Here is a 21818-nt window from a genome sequence, read left to right on the forward strand (position 1 = left end):
ATTAGAATAACACTGTGGGCGCAGTTGAGGTAAGCCTTCGGTGATCACACATGGATTTTAGACCATCTGCTATATGTCCAGGTTTTTTCTTAGCAGTAGAATTAACAACTGAAACATTTCGTAGGTGCTTCTTGAGATTTTTCATAGCTCCTGCACCATGTTGGGTGGAGACACCAGTTTGTAAACGCTGCCATGCTGAGAAATAGAGTTCTGTGGAGCTGCTAAATCAACTTTGTATCAACTCATTTGGCAATGGCTTGAATGTGAACCAATATTCATTTGAAAATGTTACACATTATGGGTTTATGGCTTTAACGTTTTGAATACATAGTGAGAAATTGCCCCTGATGTATTCTATAGTTACCACCATTGATACATTAGTTGTGTAAATTTGAAGTTGCCAAAGTGCAATTGTCAGATCGAATGAACCCAGAGTTTCATCAAAACCCAATCAGTGGCTGCAGAAATATCACACGTGGCACATGAACAACCTTGTGGAAATAATCACATTTTGAAAATGTCACACCTCAAAGATGCCTGCAGCAGTTTACAGTCTAGTTTGATCAGTACCAGCTTGCCAGTGGCATTTGACAGAATGGGTGGATGAAATCCCAAGCTGGTTATTAGGATCAACCTTTCAGTTATAGCATAGTATAGTTATCTGTCTGTGTTTTATAATGGTGTCTTGTAAGCCCTTGTGGGCTGGGCATGCTAATGCATGACACAATAATAAAATATTAAATTCAATTAAATTTAAATATAGCATCAGATACTTTTTCATTTAATCTTTCTAAGTAGCTGAAGAGACTTTTCTAACTACAGAACCAGGGTTGAGGTCATGGAATACCACTGATGATGTTATACATGGTATAAGCATGTACAGTAGGCTATGGGAGGCACATACTTTTGATATCCTTGTATTTTGCAGGAACAACATACATCACGATTAAAATCACAAGGGATATGTAATGTTACGATGTAGTATTACAAAGGATGTCCGTATAGGACCTGCATAGACATTACATAATCGCCTAATTTAAGCTTCCGGCTAGGAATGCATGGTTTAAGATATGCCCCTTGAACGTCAATAGGCTTTCCAGAGAAAAGGTACTTGAAACAGCAATCAAAGTTCTTCGGGCTTGAAAAAGAAGCCATTGAGAGTGAAGGGGCTGATTATATTGTAAAGTCCAGACCCGGCAGGCTTTTTGGAAGTGCTCTTTAGGGGTACGGAAAGGAGGAGGTGGAGGCAGGAGGAAGAGTTGTCTCCATCAGCGACCGAGGCAGCGCCCCGATCGGTTTCCGACCGTGAAGCGCACATCCTCCGGCCAAACGGTCTTTGATGCTGCGTCAATGTACGTCGCCTAGCCTGGTTGCAAGTAATTGTACCTTCAAAACAAAAATGTAAATGTTTAGTTATACAGACTTTCTGCCATAGTCCTATAGCTTTATACATCCTATAATAAGAAAAATACAGGCTACATAAAATTGGATATTGAGTAAAGCACTAGGCATTCATAGGCTACTTATTAATTTATCTTAAACTAAAAACATATGTTAATTCAAAAAGCTAATTGAATCAAATAGTAGCATACACATACAACATGTTTCGCGTGATAACGAATCAAATGCATTGTGTAGCCTATTTAATTCAAAGTAATTAATGTATGTGTTTTATTTTGGACGTGGGGACCGGAAGTAAAGATATTCCTCACCCACGGAAGCTGTACAGTAGTTGTCCTGGAGCATTGAGCGCACACGTCGTTGTCTCTCCACTTCATCGCACCATTGCGGTAGAAGAGGGTGCCAGGCAGGCACAGTTCACTTGTTCCTGCGGAGGAGAAAAAAAACAACTTCAACAACAACAACAGCAACAACAAAAAACAGGTGGCGGGTGGGTCTCTCTGTCGACTCCATCACAGAGGTGGACTTTACCTGAGAGGACGTAAAATAACAGCACGCAGGGCAAGTCATCTTGCTGCCCAGCGCAAGCGAAGGAGGGAGAACTTTTGGCTTTCGCTTCGTGATTTTGTTTTTTACCACATCTCCGTAACCTTGGAAGTCAGAGCTGGTCCTTGCGAGTGAGGATGGGACGAGAGAGGATGGGACCGCTACTCCTTTCCCTCGCCCTGTGTTTGAGCGCCGCTGTCCCGCAGCACGTGAAAGGTGAGTGGAAAAGTGACTGGCTGTCATTATCGTTGTCAAAACAGTGTCCACGACCAGCCCCTGTGCTTGTAAATAGGCTACCATGAACTGATCAATTGTGATCGCAGCGATATTTACATATTGACAGTGATCAAGTGAATTGATCGTGGGAAAACGAGCCACATGCATAGCCGGGCAAAATGTGTGCGTCTATGGATTGCTTGGATTGTTTGCGGAATACGAACAGATTGTCTGGCAACATACAAATGCTGCTTGTCGTCTGTGCACGACACAATTGTTAAATGGTTTAAAGGACTCTTGTATGAGTCGATGAAACATCTTATTTTTTTGTATTTTTTATGTGCGTAATGTCTCTGCTAGGATACAAATCAGTCCGTGCATGAGGCGCGCACTACACATGTGCATTGCTTCGGGCTTTTACAGCGCGTCTTTACAGTGATAATCTTCAGCTTGTTTCTTTGCTCCTATGTGATGCTCTCACATGGGGCAAAACAAGAACGATAGATAGTTAGATAGATAGGTAGCTAGATATAGCCATGGTCGATTGAAACATAAATGACATAACATTTCCTTCTTCAACTAACTGAATTAAGAAAGAATAAAACTATAATGGAAATATTTCTCACTTGTTGTCTTGCTATCACTGAGAGGAGATATAGAGCCTCTTTTATGAGCGTATCACTGTGCCATTATTGATTAGGATGAGAAGGTCAGTTGTGCATTGCAATTCTAGGAGGCAGTTGTCTTACCCAAAACTGCCATATGTAGATAGAAGATTGTTGAAAGCTTATAGATTTATCTGACCCAGAGGATCAGCATCTGAATCATTTTACTTCCCTCCCTCCCTCCCCCCTCTCTCCCTCCCTCCCTCCGTTTGCCATTCCAATGTTCTGGTGATAGGAATATTTAAGCTTTTGCCCGTTGTATCTTTTCTATGAACATCATAGAGTGGTACCTGTGGGCTTAGGGTAAAAAAAGAATTAAAAAAGCAGTTCAGCCCTCATGGAAGTGGGTCATGCCATCCTCCCTGTCTCTATGCGTTTAGCAACATTCTTGCCTCAGGAGTCTCACATGTCACGTCAGGTAGACCTCAGTCTCTCTACTCCAGGAGTGTGCCTTGAGCAGTGTTTCTAAGGCTACTTAAGCCCCACAGTGTCAACTCAGAGTCAGTCTTTACAGGACGTAATACTCCCCGGTAGGCTGACATAATGAATGCAGAGGATGAAGCGGGGAGCTGTGGTGCCGTGGGTTGACTTGTTTCAAGGCTCAGCAAGTTAAAAATACACCCCGAATGTGTTCCACAATTAATCATATCACCGTTAAATTGCAAAGGGTTCCTAAACTCTGTACATGGTGATGAGTTGCCTTGTTGAGGAGCTGGAGTTGGATGGAGGGTGGCACCATGTTTTGCTCTGTTTGTGAGCATTATTTTTGCTATAATCATCATCCTGGTAGCTATTTTAGAAACTGATGTTTTTTTTTTGTCCACAGTCAAGACTGAAAAGGGCTCCAACAGTTCAACGGCATTCAAACACCCTGTCATAAAGAAAAGAGATACAATGCATTGTGATGTTTAGAAAGCCTTTTTGTATTGCACAAAAGCTACGCTGTTCTTACATTTCTTGTGGTTCAAAGGTAGTTGTCTTCAGAAACAGCTGCTATTCAGGATGTCACAGGGGGCCTGTGATCACTGAAACAAATTGATGGGGTAGAAACATTCGCCTTAAGGTAAAACAGACTGCATTGTTCCAAGTCAGTGTGCAATACATCACTTCCTCTGGCTGGTTACTGGTGCTGACTCTCACACATTGTTTGGGACTCTGCCTGCGTGCCTGGACAAAGCACATGACTGTACCAGTGGGCCCTCTGTGTGGAAATATAAGATGCTTTTGTGCTTGTTAAGAGAGTCAGCTTTAATGAATTGTATGCATCTTAATTGTAGTCTCAGTCTCGCTATAAAGCCTTTGCAATTAGAGCCGTTTAGGCAAATGGACAGCCATCTGGACAGTCAATGTGATTGTCTGCTATTGGTGGATCATGATCAGTGGTAATATTGTTGGTCACTGTTCATTTCACTCAAAGATGCCGCTCACGTTTAACACAGACAAAGAAGCTTGTCAAACACAATGCACCAATGCAGAAACATTGTGAATTTGTGCAGATTGGCTTGATCGGTTACTGATCATGCCCACAGACTGTCGATTTGTTGGTTGAAACCTCAAGGGAAGAATTGACAGAAGGCTGATTCCTTGATAGCAGCAGCATCTGGTCCATTTGGATGAGCAAGGTCTAGCTGGGATGAATGTTGTTGATACATTGATAAGTCATATGAACAAAAAAAAAACCCTTAAAACTAATTTGATCAGTTAGTAGTTTAGTATTTTTTTTTGGTGTAGATTTTTACTCAAATCATTCTCGCGTTAAAGCTTCTCAAATTGTAATGATTTGCTGCTTTTCTTTGTCATGTCTGATTGTAAACCATATGTAAAACATGTATTTTCGGATTTTCTGGACTACTCTGGATATGAATTACTATAAATGAATGACTAAGTATATTCTTTAACTGTGTATTCTGTGCAGAAGAGAAGAAAAACAACTAGAGTTTGTTCTTGCAAGCAGTTGGGGATAGTAATAGAAGATGTTCTCCTGAAAGGCATGCAGATGATACTGTTGCAATTTATCTAAAAATCTCATTACATTTACCGGCCACTGAAGGTTATGGCTGATGTGCAGGTGACTTTTAATGACAATGACATGCAACCTACCTCTACAGTGCCCTTCAATCTGCTTCTAAATGGCACAGTCTTCAATCAGTGGAGAGAGGTCAGACCTCTGTCAGATCAGCAGCCATGATAACCAACGATATCAAAGCAAGTCATTGGACGACCGCTCACACATAAGGAATTGCAACATGAGATAAACATAGGAATCAATCCCTCCACAAACCCCTTTCCTGCTGTTGAGGTGACATTGGATGCTGTCTTTATTTTCCTCATGTTTCCTCAACTTGATCGGGCTATTCATTGCCGCTGCAGATGTACAGTACCTGACTCCCATTAATATTTGAAGGAGAGTTCATTTGTCCCCTATGCTGACAAGTTAATGGATACAGTGCTATCTGTCTTTACTGTAGTCTGGCCTCTGTTGTCCTTCCTACATTTCACGCTTAACTTATGGGAGGGCAGTAGAGGGACAGTTGTAGAGGTTTCAAGGACACACGCTCTTGGAGCGCTTACCAAAGGCTTGGCCCTGAGATGAGGATGGGCAGCGCAGTGGTAAAATGAGTTGGTTGAGCCAGCACACACCCATAAGCGTCCAGACAGACATAAATGACTCTGTCACCGTTGTTGTGTTTTGTCTCTGTATCCAATGTTCTCCCTTGTAATTGCACAATCACCTGACAAGTCATATGCCTCTCACTTAACTGAAATATTCTGCGACCTACTGTGCTTTAGGCCTATAGTTTTACATTTCCAAGATGACTTTAGGCAGATCCTCTCTGCATTTGTACATCAGAGAGTGAAAAGGAACAAACTTGTATACACATTATACAGACAAAAGACGAACACAAAGACTGATTAGCAGTCAAGATAGCTTATTTCACACCGTACTCTTCCTATTCCTTAAATCAATGTCTGAGCATTCTATTTTCAAAACTGAAAACAATCATTCTAGATTGTCCCCGGCATGTAAAGTGTCTAACGTTCACTAAAAGCAGCATTTAACATTTTGACGGTCGGCTTAAACAGCGATCTTCTTAGAATTCGATTAATGCTAGTGTCGAAATCCAGAGTGTGACTGCCAGGGAGAGAAAGAAAGGCTGAATGAGAACTCTGAAACAGTAAAAGGATTATATGACTATTTCGTTTGTAGTGTCAATTCATGTTGAGCGTGGTTTACTTTCTCAGGCTCAAGTACAGGCAGCAGCCCATCCTTTCATAGTTTGAGCACTCATAAGACCTCATGCTGGTTTTAAGTAATCGCATTGGGTCACGGTTAATGACTCAACTCATGCAGGCACGAGCATGCTGACAGTGTGTGTGTGTGTGTGTGTCTAAAAATATAGCTGTTATATGATGTCTTGTTTGAAAACCATGCTACTTGTAACATATTGTTGATGATTGTCCCTGAGTTTGCTGAGGCTCACTACTTTCCTGACTGAGGCCTTATAAAAAGCAATACAATATAAAGAGAAAATCCATCCAAGGCCATCCAGAAAGAACAGATTTATTCTGAAGTAGCTAATGTCATTTTATGGTACAGTTGGCCATAGAATGTTGTTTCGCCAAGTAATTGTTATCATGCAGTATGAAGCAGGTACATTTTAAGGTCTTACAATATCATGGATATAGCACAATACTAAACAATATGCAGTTGTATGGCACCGTAGCACATCTTAATGTCAGGCTTATATCATGTGCAATAACAACATTGTAGTGTGTGCTGGTGCACCATTAGTTGAAGCAATGGCATTTGTGTGGACAAAACAACTTTTATGTAGTGTTGAACTAAAGTTATTGTTATCGAACAGTGTTCTTTGAAATTCCTCTTGATACCAGAGCGTCAAAGCTAATTATTCAGCTGGTAGGCCTATGCTCAGCTGCTAGGACTGTAAGCGGTGTAGAAAATGAACAGTACATTTGAATACATTTGCTTCTGGCTGCACCTTGGGGAATACAGCTGAAATTATTTTCAAATTATTATAACATCTTTTCATTGTGTGTAATGTGATGATATACATTTATTAGAGGGTGGCTTATGGCTTACTATAGAAGCCAGGGTAAACACTCATTAGATGACTCAATGAGTGCTCATGCAGACACAGTCCTGGGTGTACCTTCAATTAAAGTACCAAAACTGCAATACTTCAATAATTCCTATTGACATTAGTGGCATTAGGCTATACTGTATGCTATACAGCTAGTCTGAGGTGGTTAATGGTAATGGTTCTATATGCATTACAATACAGAAATTCCATTAATTCCATTACATCTATAAGGTGGCTGTCATCATCAAACACGGTTTACATTTCTTAAATCACAGCTCACACACAATGAGTGCTCTTAATCTGAGAAATACTGTCATTTTATGTTTGACTAATCTACCTCAGCAATCTGCTTGTTTTGCATGCACATCATAAAGGACAGGACACATTCAATCTTGTGCTGTTATTTTTTAACTTATACAGTACAATTACTCATTGTCCATCTATTCATCGATCCATCCACTGACCTCACCTGTAGTTTGCAATTACGTACAAGCTACATATATATTTACTGGGTGCATTCCAACTATATCATGTTTTCAATATAATGTCACAAGCAAAGGTCCAATTTAAACATGCAAACATAAAGCACCATTTATAGCTTGAATTTTGCACCGACAGTAGTAAGTACTGTATAAATGTATCTTCCATTGTAGTGTGATGACGTGAGTTGAGTCTCGAGATGCATCTTGTTGCAGATTGGCTATTGGTGCTCTCTCTCTCTCTCTCTCTCTCTCTCTCTCTCTCTCTCTCTCTCTCTCTCTCTCTCTCTCTCTCTCTCTCTCCTAACTTTTGTCATGTAAGAAGGTTTCTCTCTGGGGAATCTTCCTTTCAAAGTTGACTGGATGCGGAACTGCAGCATGTGCAGCGGGATTCAGCTGAGTTCTGTGCATGCCCTCATGGCCATGTGTGTCAAACAGATGAGGCAACCTATGACGAATGGTAGGGCCTCAAGAGCTGACCTCTGAGACAGAAAGGGCAACAAGAGCAATACGAGAAGAAAAGCAGGAACCAGAGGCATAAAACATAGCGAGGAAAAAATAACATAGCCTTTGGGCATCTTCTTGTTTTATAGTTTTCTGTCAAAGATTCAGGTTTAAAACTTTACTCGTCCCATACTACATCTCCCATGGCTCGACATCTTCTTGTTTTACTTTTTTTTTTATGAAGAATGAATGAAGTTCCCTACATGCCATAGTCTCTCAGTCTCATAGGACAGTTGGGCAATATCTGCTGCAAACCAGTATGAAGTAATGGTCAGAATTTGATTATGAACCTGATAGACAACTATATTACACAGACTCTCATACATGGCAATCATATTTCACATTTGTTATTATGTTAAAAAAATCAATATAGGTAGATATGTATACTGTATGGTTTACTCTATACGCATAGCAACACAGTGTGAACAAAATCAAATTAAAACATGTCCTCAATATCACGAGTAATCTGTGTGTGTGTGAGAGAGAGTATGAATTGGCATTAAAACTTGCTTTGTCTCTCTTTACAAGCTATGTTCACTTAGTTTGTGCATTATTGCTTTTTCCCTGCTTCTTTTACCTCTGAAACGAGACTAAACACAGGTTATGCATCTTTGCCAGATAACCTGATCATCAAAAACAGCTCTTGTTGGTTTAGTTTCGATTGTTACTATACATCAACATTGGCATGGTAATACAAATCTTCCTATTTTTCAACAGTAATGTACATTTATGTGGCATTGCAAACTCAGTCTTTTTCCTTTGTTCTCTGTACATGAGTCCTTGATGAAGTCCAGGGATTATCTTGAGCTGGGGTTCGGGCCTTTATCAATTTGCTTCCAGATGTCACGTAACTTTTCATTCTTCCAGTCTCCCTTGAATCTTGGCAGGACAGTAGGAAAATCAGGGCGGGTTCCTTTATTTCTCAATAAAATATGTAAAAATTGTTCATCATACTCTTCCCGCTACATTCTTTTGTGTTTCACTAACTTGCCTCCACACGCTAAGGTTTTCAGATATTGCTAAACCGTTAGTTCCCTGTGTGTGTTTGTTGGGAGAAAGCTGGGAGGCAGGAATGCACAGCTCACTGACAATCATCTGGGTTGATTTCCATTGCGTTCCTTTGTGAGCCAAGCACACATTTCTTGTATCGTGGTAGGTGTGGATACTTACTTGGAACTCTGGACCCACTTGTATGTGTCAGGGAGGTGTCAGAACAGCACCAGCTATTCATCATCAGTGTTGGCCAGGAGTGAAATAGTCCACCTTTTCCCCAGCAGATCGATAAGCAGAATATATTATTTTTTTGTGACAAAGTGCAGAACTGTAGTAGCTGGTAAATCTGCGGAGTTGTATAAACAGTTTCAGCCGATCAAAGCTTTATTGTGAGACCAAAGCTTAAAGATAGTTGGATTCAAATTTGATTGTGTCTTGAGTTAACTCTTCTACGTCGACACAATGAGGCATAGACCTATAGGATGTTTGGACTCAAAAAGCCAGCTCTTGACACATTGTTGCGTGTGGATATCCACTGTGTGTGAGGGTATACATGTATTTTATGTCGAGAGTACGAGTGAGAGCTCTTTCCCCGCAGTGCTTGTATTGCTTTGTAGTTGTTAAGGCCATCAGGTCTCATTTGTTTGTAATGGGAGCAGATTTTGCGTTTAATTATTCAAATAAACCCATTGCTCTCAACACCCATGCTTATATTTATTGGAGAGGCATGTTTTAGTTGCTGCAAACTGAAGTTAAGCCTGCTTTAGTCAAAATAAGATTGAGGAGTTAAAGCAATGAGCTTTTGCTTTGGTCTCATTAAGTCTCTCCGTCGGGCTCTGCGACGCGGCTGCATTTTCAAAAAGCCCAATCTACTTATGCAAGATCAAATGGGTGCAGGTGGCTTAAGGTCTTACTTCCAACAAACTCCGAGGACATGTGGGCAACTTATTCCTATTCTAGATGCATACTTATACCCATAAACCCTCCAGTCAACACACAAGGTTTAAAAGGCTAACTTGAATCGTTAAACCTTTTTATTTTACTTTTACTGTGCAGTAAATGAGACCACAAAAGCTTAAAATAGAGATACAAGTTAATCAAGTACATCACCATGTTATTATTGGTTGAGAATAATGCTCATAGCTCAAACTTGATTGTGCCAGGTGTCTTCCCTCTTTTTTCTTTCCGTCTATCTGTCAATCTTCTATCCTTCCTATAATCTCTTGTTTTCTCCTCTCACTCACAGTAATGCGTGAAGTATATTTAATTCAGGCTTTGAGGATTTGTTTGGGAATTTAATCAGCTCTTTAGTTTACAGCATTTTAACTTTTATATTTGATCATCAAAATACCGAGTGTGTGTGCGGTGTGAGTGTGCGTGCGTTTCTGCGTGTGTCTAGTGTGCTGGAGGATCAGAGAGGTAACCCAGAAATGTCACCACAAAAAGTCTAGGCAGCCATTCTGTCTCGTTTGCAAAGTGTTGATGATCATCCATACTTCACTCATTTGCCTAAAAAACAAAAACAATATATCTTTATTTATCCTGTCTGCTTTTACAGTATATATTGTGCTGAATGCCAACAAGATGCCAAGTTTGGCAAGTGATAGAGATTATGAAAGTGTATTTGTTACATTAATTTGTAAAACAAGAGGTTAACATTTTATTTTTATAATGCCACATTTCAACTGAAAGATGGTCCAAATGTTATATGAACAAACTGCCCTGGACTAGTGGCAAGTTCTTTTAAGAATGTTTATTTTAGGTAACAGCATACAGTAAGTGCTATCCATTAAGAAGTGCAATTTTTCTAAGTGAAATATCACCGGCCCAGATGTTTTAGATGCAAGATTGCCCCTGGGATTTGTAGTAGGGAGGGAGGGAGTGAAGGAATGAGCTGAGAGCCAGGTTGAAAAACGCCTTTAATGTGAAATTCATTGAACAGCAGCCACTCACCTTCAAACTTAAAGTAAAGTACATTATAAAAGTGAAAAGGGTTTATTTTCTCCCCGGTTTAATCCCTGCCCTCTGCCACTTATAAAAAGGAAGTTGTACCATATGTCACTGTTACAGGAATGACACTGATTTTTTCAACAATCGTAGGCCAAGTTCCTCTGAGTCTGACACAGTGACAGCAAGCTACAGGGCAGCAGTTAGCCATAGTTAGATGAGTGCTGAAAGAAAGGGAGTGATCAAGAGCAGCACTGCTGGTCTCCCTGACGTGTTGACAGCAAGGAGTTAACTTCTGCAGTCAGTGATTCTGGAGAATGCTTGTTGTCAAAATATCTCCTTTCGATCCGTTACATGTCTGTTCTGTGTGTGTGCTGAAAACAAATATAGTGTTAAAAACACATAGGCTCGGTAAACTGGTATGCAAACAAAGGGTATGAAAACAAAGGGGGCCCTGGATTTTCTTTTTCAGCAAGCACACAGTATGGACAAGAAGCAGATATTGAGGGGATATAAACAGATTTTTTCAAAGACAAAACGTGATTTTGACAGCTAGCATTTTCCATAATCACTGATTCCACCTTGAATGCCAATGGGGATGTATTGTGTTTAGCGATGCAGAATTAAGTATTTTTTTGGTACAAAGCTTCAGTTAAATAGTTCAAACGAGGATAAGGATTTTTTTAGGATACACATTTATCATCAATTCAGTACTCTAATCGGTTTTGTTTGTGTGCTCCCTGAAAGATTCATCTGTGGTCAACAAGGAAGTTGACACACTGTTGATAAGATCCAAATAGTCCGGATGTGTTGTACACACCCACAAGTTTTCTTCAGGTGTGATAGCTATTATAAACCTCAATACACCACTCTTTCTTTGTGTCATTTCATCACTCCTGAGCCTGAAGTGTATCCCAGCATGCATTGGGCATCAGTCCTGTGGACACCCTACACATTGTGTATCGCACGGCCACACACTCTCACCCTCTGGCTATTTGATAGTCATTAAGTTTAAATGATCACATCACTCATCAATTTATTGGTATCGTGCGTCTTTTATGTCTTTGATATGGTAAATGTGTTTGTATGAGCTGTTCTAGGTGTGCTCCACAGCTGGTGCATGCAAACAGTGTGTCGAGCTACATTGTTGTGGTTGTCTTGTAAATCTACATGTGAAGGTTCTAACAAGGTTAATTAGCTGCTATAGGAGTTCCAAACTTTCAATCAGGGTTTATTTTTAACCAAGTTCAGTGTCTTGAACAGGAATCTTTGTAGGATATCTCACCCTCTCTCTCACTCTCTCTCTCTGTCACAAACACAAACTCTAGAAGTTATAATTATAACACATCAAACCATGGTTCATACCATAGGTGGCTGTTGCAGCCGCATAAGGATTTTGTTTGATGTTGTGAAAAAAACTATTGGATACGTTTTGCCTGCACTGTGTATTGGAATTGTATGTTTGTACTTATTTTGCAGATGCCTGCTCATGGCTTAAGCTGTCGTTCAGTTAGACATCAGATACTAATTTACAATATTTGTGAGTAGAAGGGAGATCGGCATTTTACTGCTCAATGTTCCTTCTACAATGTAAACATTATTTTTTCAAAGCGAGACAAAACTCACTAATACTGTAAGTATCTACAGTAAAATATTAGGTGACCCTTGCCTGCACATTACTACTCAAGCAACGGTTCACTGAGCAGTGTCTTGCTCAACACTGAGGCTCTTTGAGAAAGTAGCAACTGCTACATGATTTTCTTTGACCAAGAGGTAAGCAGGATGAATACATTCAATTTGTCAAGGCCTGCCCTTTTCAGTAAACACAATGCACAGCTCAGGAGGACAGCCAGTGTGAGTGGAACAAGGATAAGAAGATGTTTTGTAGCTACTTCTTCATGTTCTTCTTACATAGTTTAATAGAGCAACATCACATGCAGCTTTAACAACTAGTACCCTGTTCAAATTCCCACTAAGTGATGTATGAAATGCCTGCTTTTCAGTGAGACAGTGAGCAGTGGAGCCGTCTTTTGTAATGGTATAGGTGACCTTATGACCAATACGAGGTCCATTAAAGCCAATCTGTCTGAAATAAACTGGAACGATAGCTGTTAAAACGCTGTGATGAGGCACATTTAAGTAATACGCGTTCCGTGAAAGACGGCTTTCGGAAGAGATTTTAAAGGAATAGATGGACATTTCGGGAAACCTGCATATTTGTTCTGTTGACAGGAATTACACAATCAGATGCCATTCTCATTATATGTCAGGTGAATATGTAGCGGGAGCCAACTAACCATGAGCTAATTTTATTTCCCTTAATCTATTTGGTTGTTTTATAAGGGGTTATGCGCAGGTCAGGACTATGTCAAGGCATCTTCGTGTCACAGTGAGCTTAGAGATTCCAGAAACTCACGACTCCAATGTCCAAGAAGTATTCCGGCACACAACCCAACATGAAATGGAACATGTTAAGATATGCAAAGCTAAGCTAACTGGCAACTGGCTCCAGCTATTAGTGTTATTGATCTTCTCATCTATCTCTTTTTGTAGAAAATGTGCGTATATCCCTAAATGTTTAATGTATTGCAAATAAACATACAGTATGTAATAATATAAAAGTAATTTGCAATTAAGTACTTTTCCTTGACTTATCAAATGTATGTCTGTTCTTTGAAGCCTTTTGTGTGTCTGTGTCTCCTGCATGCACACCCATAAAAAAAGACAGTAACAAAACAACCTTTTTAATTTGCCGTAGTGCACCCTTGAAATTAATGAATTTTGAATCACAGGGTTGCTCTTTCAGGGTGTATTTGTGTCGCATCATTTTCCTTTCATCCAAAATGCCACATTGAAAGGATCATAACAACAAGAGAGCTAATGAGTTAAACATTTAACGAACAGGGTTTTAAAAAAAGCCTTTATGTGCTGTTGAATATGCATGAATCCTGTGAATTAGTGACACAGTTATAATGCGAAATGCATTATATCCCCTCGCTCCTCTTGCTTTCCTCCCCTGTTAGTCTGCACTGGTGCTTTCCTTCACACCTTCCTCCTACACGGTTACTGTGAAGATCCAGATGAGATGCGAGCTCCACTTCTTCATACATGTTTGATGAATCTTCGTATGCTACTTCTGGGATACGAGCATGAATGTGGGAGATCTTGTCTGGAAAAAAGGTACAAAATAAGGGAGGGTTCCAAGTTTGTAATGAGGCTAGCGAGGCGCTCTTGGCTCACAAGCAATCTAGGGCATCTGTAATGAGCATGCAGAGAAAGTCGACGGTGGGGGCAGAGAGAAGGGAGAGGAGGAGGGGTCTGTTGGAAAAACCTGAATTCAGCCATAAGCTGTCCAGTGGATATTAGGGGGAGGGAGGGGTCAGGCATACTGTAGCTCACACTCAACATGAGCAACAGAATGCATTTGATAATCACCACTCCCCTTTAGACCGAAAGTGTGTGTGTTCCCAGATATCCATGGCTTGGTTTTTTAATAGGACCTGTACAATTCCACAATAATGTGTAGATCAATGGTGCAAGATCAAACGGTGCCTGTGAGCAGAAGAAATCACAAACTCTGCATCACAGCTATGGTCTCATAACAATTAAAATTTCAAATGCATCTCCAAAGTGAATTTACTCTCACCATGTAATGGCAATATTGAACAGAATCCTGTGACATGTTTACCACCCAGATGAGCTGAGCTGACTCCTAATTAGCAAAAACCTGAAAGAGGATGGATTTGAACAATCATATGTTATGTTAATTAACACTATCCACAGTCAGGCGACCTTGATGGTATGTTTTTCTGTCAGTCCGTGATTTACAACAGACAAAGGTTCACAGCCACACACACACGGGCACACACGCCCGCACGCACACATCCACAGAGAGTGTTTCCAAGGATTATATTTTTACTATAAGCTTTAATGATAACTGAAGTAGTAAAACAATAATTGTACTAATTAGAATTTAAAGGCATGCATATTTTCTAAAGATTACTTCCTTTCATAAATGACTAGTGTTGATTGTATAGTTTGGGGGGTAGCTGTACTTTGTTTTTCATTAATGCTGTCCTAGCAGTAAAGTCTCTGGCATTTATTTGTTAACTGCACATACGGTAAAATAAATTGCTTTAAAATGTAACAGCAGCTAATGGAGTTCAGAGTTTAGCAAACGTATGAAATTAAAGTTGTGGTCGCAGTATTTTATTGTATCTGCAGTGTAATGTTTGGATGCTGTTGATAAAAGGCTCAGGTTTAGTCTATTGTGTTGAACCTGAACGGTTGGGCCACCTGGGTTTTGCCCAGTGGAGGTTGTGTGCTAAAGGTGGCCAACTCCAGTGTTTAACCACTAGATGAATCTGGCATTCATAATATGGGGCATGATGCAGGCAGTTAATAATTACCCCATAACATTTATACTAGGTGCCACTACTGCATCAGGTCCTTTTAATGGTGATTTATAGTGTGACATAATGTTCATTTTAATCACTTTTGGGGAGTTAGTTCAATATACAGTATTTTAATACCATAACATTTCTGCATCTACAGCAAAATGTCAACATAGATTTGGAACCATCGCAGATTTCTATCCCTTTGTGACTTCATGGTTCATACTGTACATGGGTAACGGTTTCAAGTCAGGCTAGCTATAGTCCTTGGTCCCAGGCTCCTTCCATTGCCTGTGAACCCTCCAGGCTGAGTGCATTATCGTTGCCCCTGGCCCATGATGAGGAGAGGTATCGATCTTATCCTCAGACGAAAGCCCTCTGTGCACCTCCACGAAGCTTATAGTTGGCTGAGGCAGGATGCACAGTAATGAGAGCAGTAGAAGGCTGAATGGGGGACCAGATTTTTCCTAGCAAGGTTTGTTTTGTTTATATTTAACCCCTCCCTTCAAGTTGGTCTTGTACTCTCTTTGTCTGAGCACATAAGGTCTTAACCACACCATGCACCATAGCCCTGATGGTATTAACTCAAATGTAGGTCTCCTGTGGGATTATATCGCTGCACAGACTGTCTGAAAAGTAAATGTGGTTTACTCCCACTATGAAGTCAGAGGAGCGGTGGAGGTGGTCTCCCCAAATGAAAGCATTTCTCAGAGAAAGTGGTTTGCGCCTACCCAGACTTAAGAGGAGGGAATACCTCTGGCTTGAAACAGAGATCCCTACTCCTTTTGAGTGCTATGGTTGGAGGCGTTTTTGGCAACATGAGTTGTTTTGTGTCAAGGACTCCAAAGAGATGTCTTTGTGTGCAAGCCTATATGAGATGATGATTGTTGGGTAAAGTATTGAACCCCACAGTGACCAAGGCTCAACCACACCAAGTTAAGTATGGTGGCTGATTCTTTCTGTGCCTTTGCTGCTGTAGGTTTTGGCCAGAGCTTACATCATATGTCATGTGGTGGTCGGAGCGGTGATGGAGTTGTAACACAACATTGTTTAATTTCCAACAACAGATGCACAAGATGAACTTAAAAAAATAAAGTTTGTGCTGGCTCAGACCATACATAAATAAATGCATCTTGGTAAAATAAGAATGTACATTGTGTTATTGACAATGTGACTTCAAATTGTTGAGCAGTCTATAACATAACTGGGCATAAGTTAAATACATTTTGACATTGCCAGTGTGTATACTAGGCTAAGGTGTCTGGCCATGGGACATTCCAAATGATCAGTGTCTCTGGTTATCTATTTGAATGTATTTGTTTGAGGTAAATTCATTTTTTTGTTTTATTCTATTGACTACTGAACCCCGCCCCCCAATACTGTCTTTTAGATGCCGGTTTCAGAGAAATATTGTCCATAGCTTTATTTGTCCCATTTTCTCTCATGTCGTGTGACTGGCTGGGCACCTTCCCACATAATTTCAGTGCATCTGTTTATACTCCCAGTAGCAGCGTTACATACAATTGGATGATCTTACACGGCTATTATGATGGAAACAGATTTTCCTCTGTACCTCAAAAATATGAACTGTTTAGACGTTCAACTGAGCAAATTCAAAAGTTCCACACAGTTGAGCTCTACACAAAAACTTTGCACAGATTGAGTGTGCAGCCATGAGCATCTAGCCTGGCTCTGCCTGCCCACCTACTTCCGCCCAAATTTAATTTTCCCTTCAGTAGTCAGTCTGGGGATGGGCGTATTAGTGGGATTTTGCTCGAACAAATTTCTGAGTGTCCAATCAGCGAACAGAGGAAGTGGCTGAGAACGATGACGTCAAAGTTGCGCTCCAGTTTCAGTTGAATGCTGCGTTCCTTTATACTCAGAACTCGGAAATTTCCGACTTGGTAGTTCCGAGTTCTGACCTGTCTGTGTTCCAGTGCATCTGCTCGGGAAAGTATGGACGCTTACAACATTTCTCTTCCAAATAACTAAACGTTAGGCTCTAGCAAGTTACCGTTGCCAGGTACCGGTAGATCCATAGACTACAATATGTAGTGAAGTTGGACATTTCCGAGTTCCCTGTACAACTGGAACGCACCGTCAGAAGCCGGCTCATGACATATGTCACAACCAAACGCGATTGGTTGGCTAATCCAGAGTGGCACTGAGCAGATCCAATAGTTTTAAACTTCAACAGACACCTGCCTCCAAGTGAGTGAATGTTTGCCAATTACAGCAGTTCCAGACGATGGTCTGGTAGTACCAGGCGAATGAGCATCATTGCTGAGTGTGTCAATTCACTGCAGTGAAATGACTTCAATCTGAAATGTCCCTTACGGATTCCGACCTGTTTTAAATGAGAGTATCACTGGGTTGACCCATCTAAATATTAATACTGGTCCATTCTACCTCAGTTGTACTAGCTATGGAAATTACTTGACCTCTAAAACTGGAAGTTCAAAGGACTGCCTTTTGAGTGCCTTCACAGGAGCACAGGAGCACATCATCTTCAAATTGTCCTCGACACAGAAAACTAGATCTCTTCTCTGTCGACAAGGTCCTTCCAAAAGCTCTCACAAACTTAGCGGCCAGCAAGCTCTCTGTTCTCACTACCCATGTCATGTGTTTGATGACAATGCTTTTAAAGCTCTCTCTGGCCCCTTGCAATTGCATTTCTTTTTATTTTCAGTTTTTTCCCCATCTGTATAGAGCTGTTTTTTAACAAGGTAGTGTACATGTTCAGCTCACCAGGGCCATACTGTCTGTCTCTTCCACAGATGTTTAGCCATGTTTTGCCGTCTTTCAACACATTCTCTCTCTCCTTGCTTTCCCCTCCCTGAGGCCAAAGCAAGCTTATTCCCTCTGGCTATTACATCCAATTAGGAGGAGTGAGAGCTTTACCCCTCCTCCCTTTCTACACTAACAATGTGGAATACAGTGGAATGAGTCAGGGTTCTCTCTTCCCTTCTTTGATGTGAACAAATTACACTTCAGATACACACTTGGCAAGGAAACAAAGAACCAGTTCACGCTTTCAAGTTTGGATTCTTTGTCATTTGGTGAACAACACAATAGGCTACACAATGGAAGAAAAAATCACTTGATCGATGGCTGGCTGTTATTTGACCTATATGCTCTCATAAATTCTATGAAAGTGGTTTGAATAACAGTATAAATATTTGTGTGTGTGTAGGGACGTTTCTAGCATTTTAACACGGCACACTATCAACACATTGCTCAGCCCCACTAAAGCACACGCTGCTTTCAGCTTTTTCATCAATACTATTGCCTGTTCGGATTGATCGACTATATTCAATTCAGGTGACTAACATTGATCTGGTTCCTGTTGCTTATTAAGACAGAACTCTGCATGGACTGTTCTACTACCATAGGCCCCTCAGTTGAATATAAAGCAGGTCTGCATATTGGAATAGTTTTCTAAATGACCTTTAAACACCCCTTTCTTATGCAAAATCCATGGCCTACAACAATTTAAAGAGCACTTAAGAAATAAAGTGCGTAAAAGCAATGTGACCCAAATATGCAGCCTTTACAGACAGCATTGATGGCAGCTATATCGTTGACGCAAATGACAAAGCAAGTATGAAAAGCTTGGTGTATCACATAATTTCTCATATGTCTTTACAGGTGATTAAGTGTCCCTCTTTTACATTCTTAAAATAATGGTCATACTTTACAAAAAAAAAAGATTACTGTAATGTAGTTCTCTTTTCAGAGACAATATGAGATAACCTTTGGAGTCCCATTCCAGGTAATTGAAGCAAATGGTGGTTTGTGATTTGAAAGGGTAAAAAAATTACTATTACATTTCTGTAAACAGCTTGTGCAACATAATGGGGTCCGTGTGCTTTTGCAGCCTGGGAGCTTATTTGCTTTTGTTTATTGGTCGTATTGGTTGAATTTGACATACATACCCGAAGGTTATGTGGACAGCAATATAATTTTGATCTGAACTGTTCCTTGATCGAGATTTGTCTCGTATGGAGGCCTCAGCTCCTTGGCTTGTAGTGCTAAATTCTACTGTTTCTGCTTCTTTTAATTTTTCCTCCTCTATCCTCCCACCTCCATTTTTCTTGGCACAGTTGTGGTCATAATCCCTATGTGCATTATTTATTTTGATACACTGATCAAATGGATATGCATTTGTCCTGGTAGGGGAGACCTTTTGTGTATATGTCTTGGAAAATGAAAGTGAAGCTGAGGTTTTGATCTGACCACATACGGCATGTGTGGCATATGATACGTGTTTTATAACAGCAGTTTACCATAATTTTGTTTTCCCAAATATGAGAAGGGGTTTAAGGCATATATAGATGGTTATAAGATCTAGACAAAAAGGAATTGTGCTGAAAATGAAGGATTGCTGCACTGCCATGCATATCAGCCTCCTTTTCAAGGGATCTGGCTGTTGCTCATTAAACAGTGCAAAAACTGTCATTCAGTTTAACATAATTTCTGGAAGAAAAGCAATAATTTATTCGCAAAATAAGTTTTTTTATCTTGATGACATACGACGTACTCTGTTATAAAAATCGCAGAATGTGTTCAAAAAACAGTACATTTTTATCTATCTCTGTTTTCTTGAGGTAGCCTCCTATAGTGTATGTCCAATCAATACTGACCATAGCAGTATAGAGAACATATATCGCTTTGCACACTGACACTTACGAGAAGACTTCAAACAACATATTGATTGCTTGTCAAAAACCCAGTATGAATCAGGCCATGGACACGTCTGTGCTCATTATAAAAACACTTCCCTGTAGACGGTCTAAACCAATGTGTTATTATTTTTTTTATGATCTGCTTGGAATAGTAATTTGATGGTTTACTGAATTTGACTGAACATCCCCTCCTCAAGAAATCACACACAGTTTAAAGTATCTGATATGGTGTTGGTCTGAACAGTGTTATGGTTATTTCATTTGACTAACTTCTCAAAGGAAATTGACTCTAAGATCACTGCTTTTACAAGTGCTATTTAATTTCAACATTGTAAGTAGGTTACCATTTGTTTTCGAAGCCAACACAGATTCACAGTGAAAACTGATTAAGTCTCCCTGTTTCTTTTGCCTGCTAGTTAAACTACCACATTAAGAAATACAACTAATAACTGAAAGATATGTTTCATATTTTTGAAATTTTACAATTGGCAATTGTAATTTGCTAAGAAGAGAGGACTCGTTTTTCACCTTTGTATCATTTACCAGGCGTAATTGGACGACTCAAGTTCTATTTCCCGTTTACTGCATGACAGAAACTGCAATGACATTTTTTAAGATCAGTATAGTGTGTATAGAAGGCAAATCATTAGGACTAATATTAGAATCTTGAAACATGTCATCAATTGCTGCTTTATTGAGCAGTGCTTGCCACATTGCATTAGGAAGGAAGGAACACTATTGTATATTTTAAACCTTTCCGCAGTCATAGTTTGTGTCAGAATAAATCCCTGATCTCATCCTGGTCTCCTGGTTTATTGTTTTACTTTATTACCATTTGTTGTGTCAAAGAGCCATTCATTAACAGAGAACATTACCCTGCACACCTGCTCTGGTGACAAAATAATAGAATGTGGATGGATGGGTTATTTATGTAGAGAGAGACTGTATAACACTCCACTTGATATAGAGCGATATGCTACTGCACTTCCTTGTCATTAGTTGGAAGAACAGCAGCAATGCCTCCCTAATTAGTGTTGGTATTGTGTCTGTGAGTCATTTCACAGCTAGCTAGCCACCCACTCCATGGCAAGATGATTTAATGTTGATAAGCACTGCTGTGATGGAACAAACTCTTTTTAAGGGTGATGCTATGTGGGAGATGGATGTGCAGTGAGCATCTGCTGGAGTTCAGAATGTGTGTGTGTTTGCATGTGTGTGTGGGTAGGGGATACAAAGAAAGGTGATACATGTGGTGCGTATGTAGCACATGTACACTGTTTGCCATATGTGCCAATGTGCAGCTTTTTAATTCCTCATTTGCAATCAACCACTTTAGACATTGTTTGTTTGTATATGTTCTTTCAGAAAAAGACAATATATGTATGGTGTTTACTGCCAGCTATACTGAGCTCCTTAATCATGCAATGCAATATGTAGTGTCATTATAAACTGAAACTGTAAATGCTGATTAGCTGAATTGTTATTTTAAAGATAACTTGCGTACTATTACTATTTCAGCTGGCCAATAACACTTTACATCATTCTTATGTTGCAGCCGTCTGGCAAGTTGATTGTGACAAAAGTACTGCTGATCATTAATGGCTGCAAACACATGGAACATTTTAAACTGCAACTTGAGTCAGGCAGTAATTAAATGCAACCCTGCCTGCAAATTAAACTGCTTTGTGTGATCATTTTATGGATTTTGTCTTGTTCAAACTACTGTATCGTTATTAAAACAGCCCATATATCCTGCTCACTGCCAGATGCTGGCAAGGAACATGAAAACTCCCAACAAAAAGTTTTACTGCTTGAGATGTACAAGAGACACCCGTACAGACACAAACAGAATTTGTCAGCCCCATCGAGTGGTGTCTGGGCAGCA

The 21818-nt window shown here is 40.1% G+C and overlaps 1 protein-coding gene across 3 annotated transcripts in view; it reads left to right on the top strand.

Annotated features, from left to right (window-relative positions):
• The first annotated feature begins 1793 nt into the window (after positions 1–1793).
• edil3a (EGF-like repeats and discoidin I-like domains 3a) overlaps positions 1794–21818 on the top strand; it is a 101598-nt gene continuing 81573 nt past the window's right edge. For all 3 annotated transcript variants that reach the window (XM_080039053.1, XM_080039054.1, XM_080039055.1), the window contains exon 1: positions 1794–2163. In XM_080039053.1, coding sequence (XP_079895179.1) covers positions 2085–2163 — 79 coding nt within the window. In that variant the 5' untranslated portion in view covers positions 1794–2084. The remainder of the gene's footprint in view (positions 2164–21818) is intronic.

This window comes from Ammodytes marinus, assembly GCF_949987685.1.
Source record: "Ammodytes marinus genome assembly, chromosome: 2".
Lineage (NCBI taxonomy): Eukaryota > Metazoa > Chordata > Actinopteri > Uranoscopiformes > Ammodytidae > Ammodytes > Ammodytes marinus.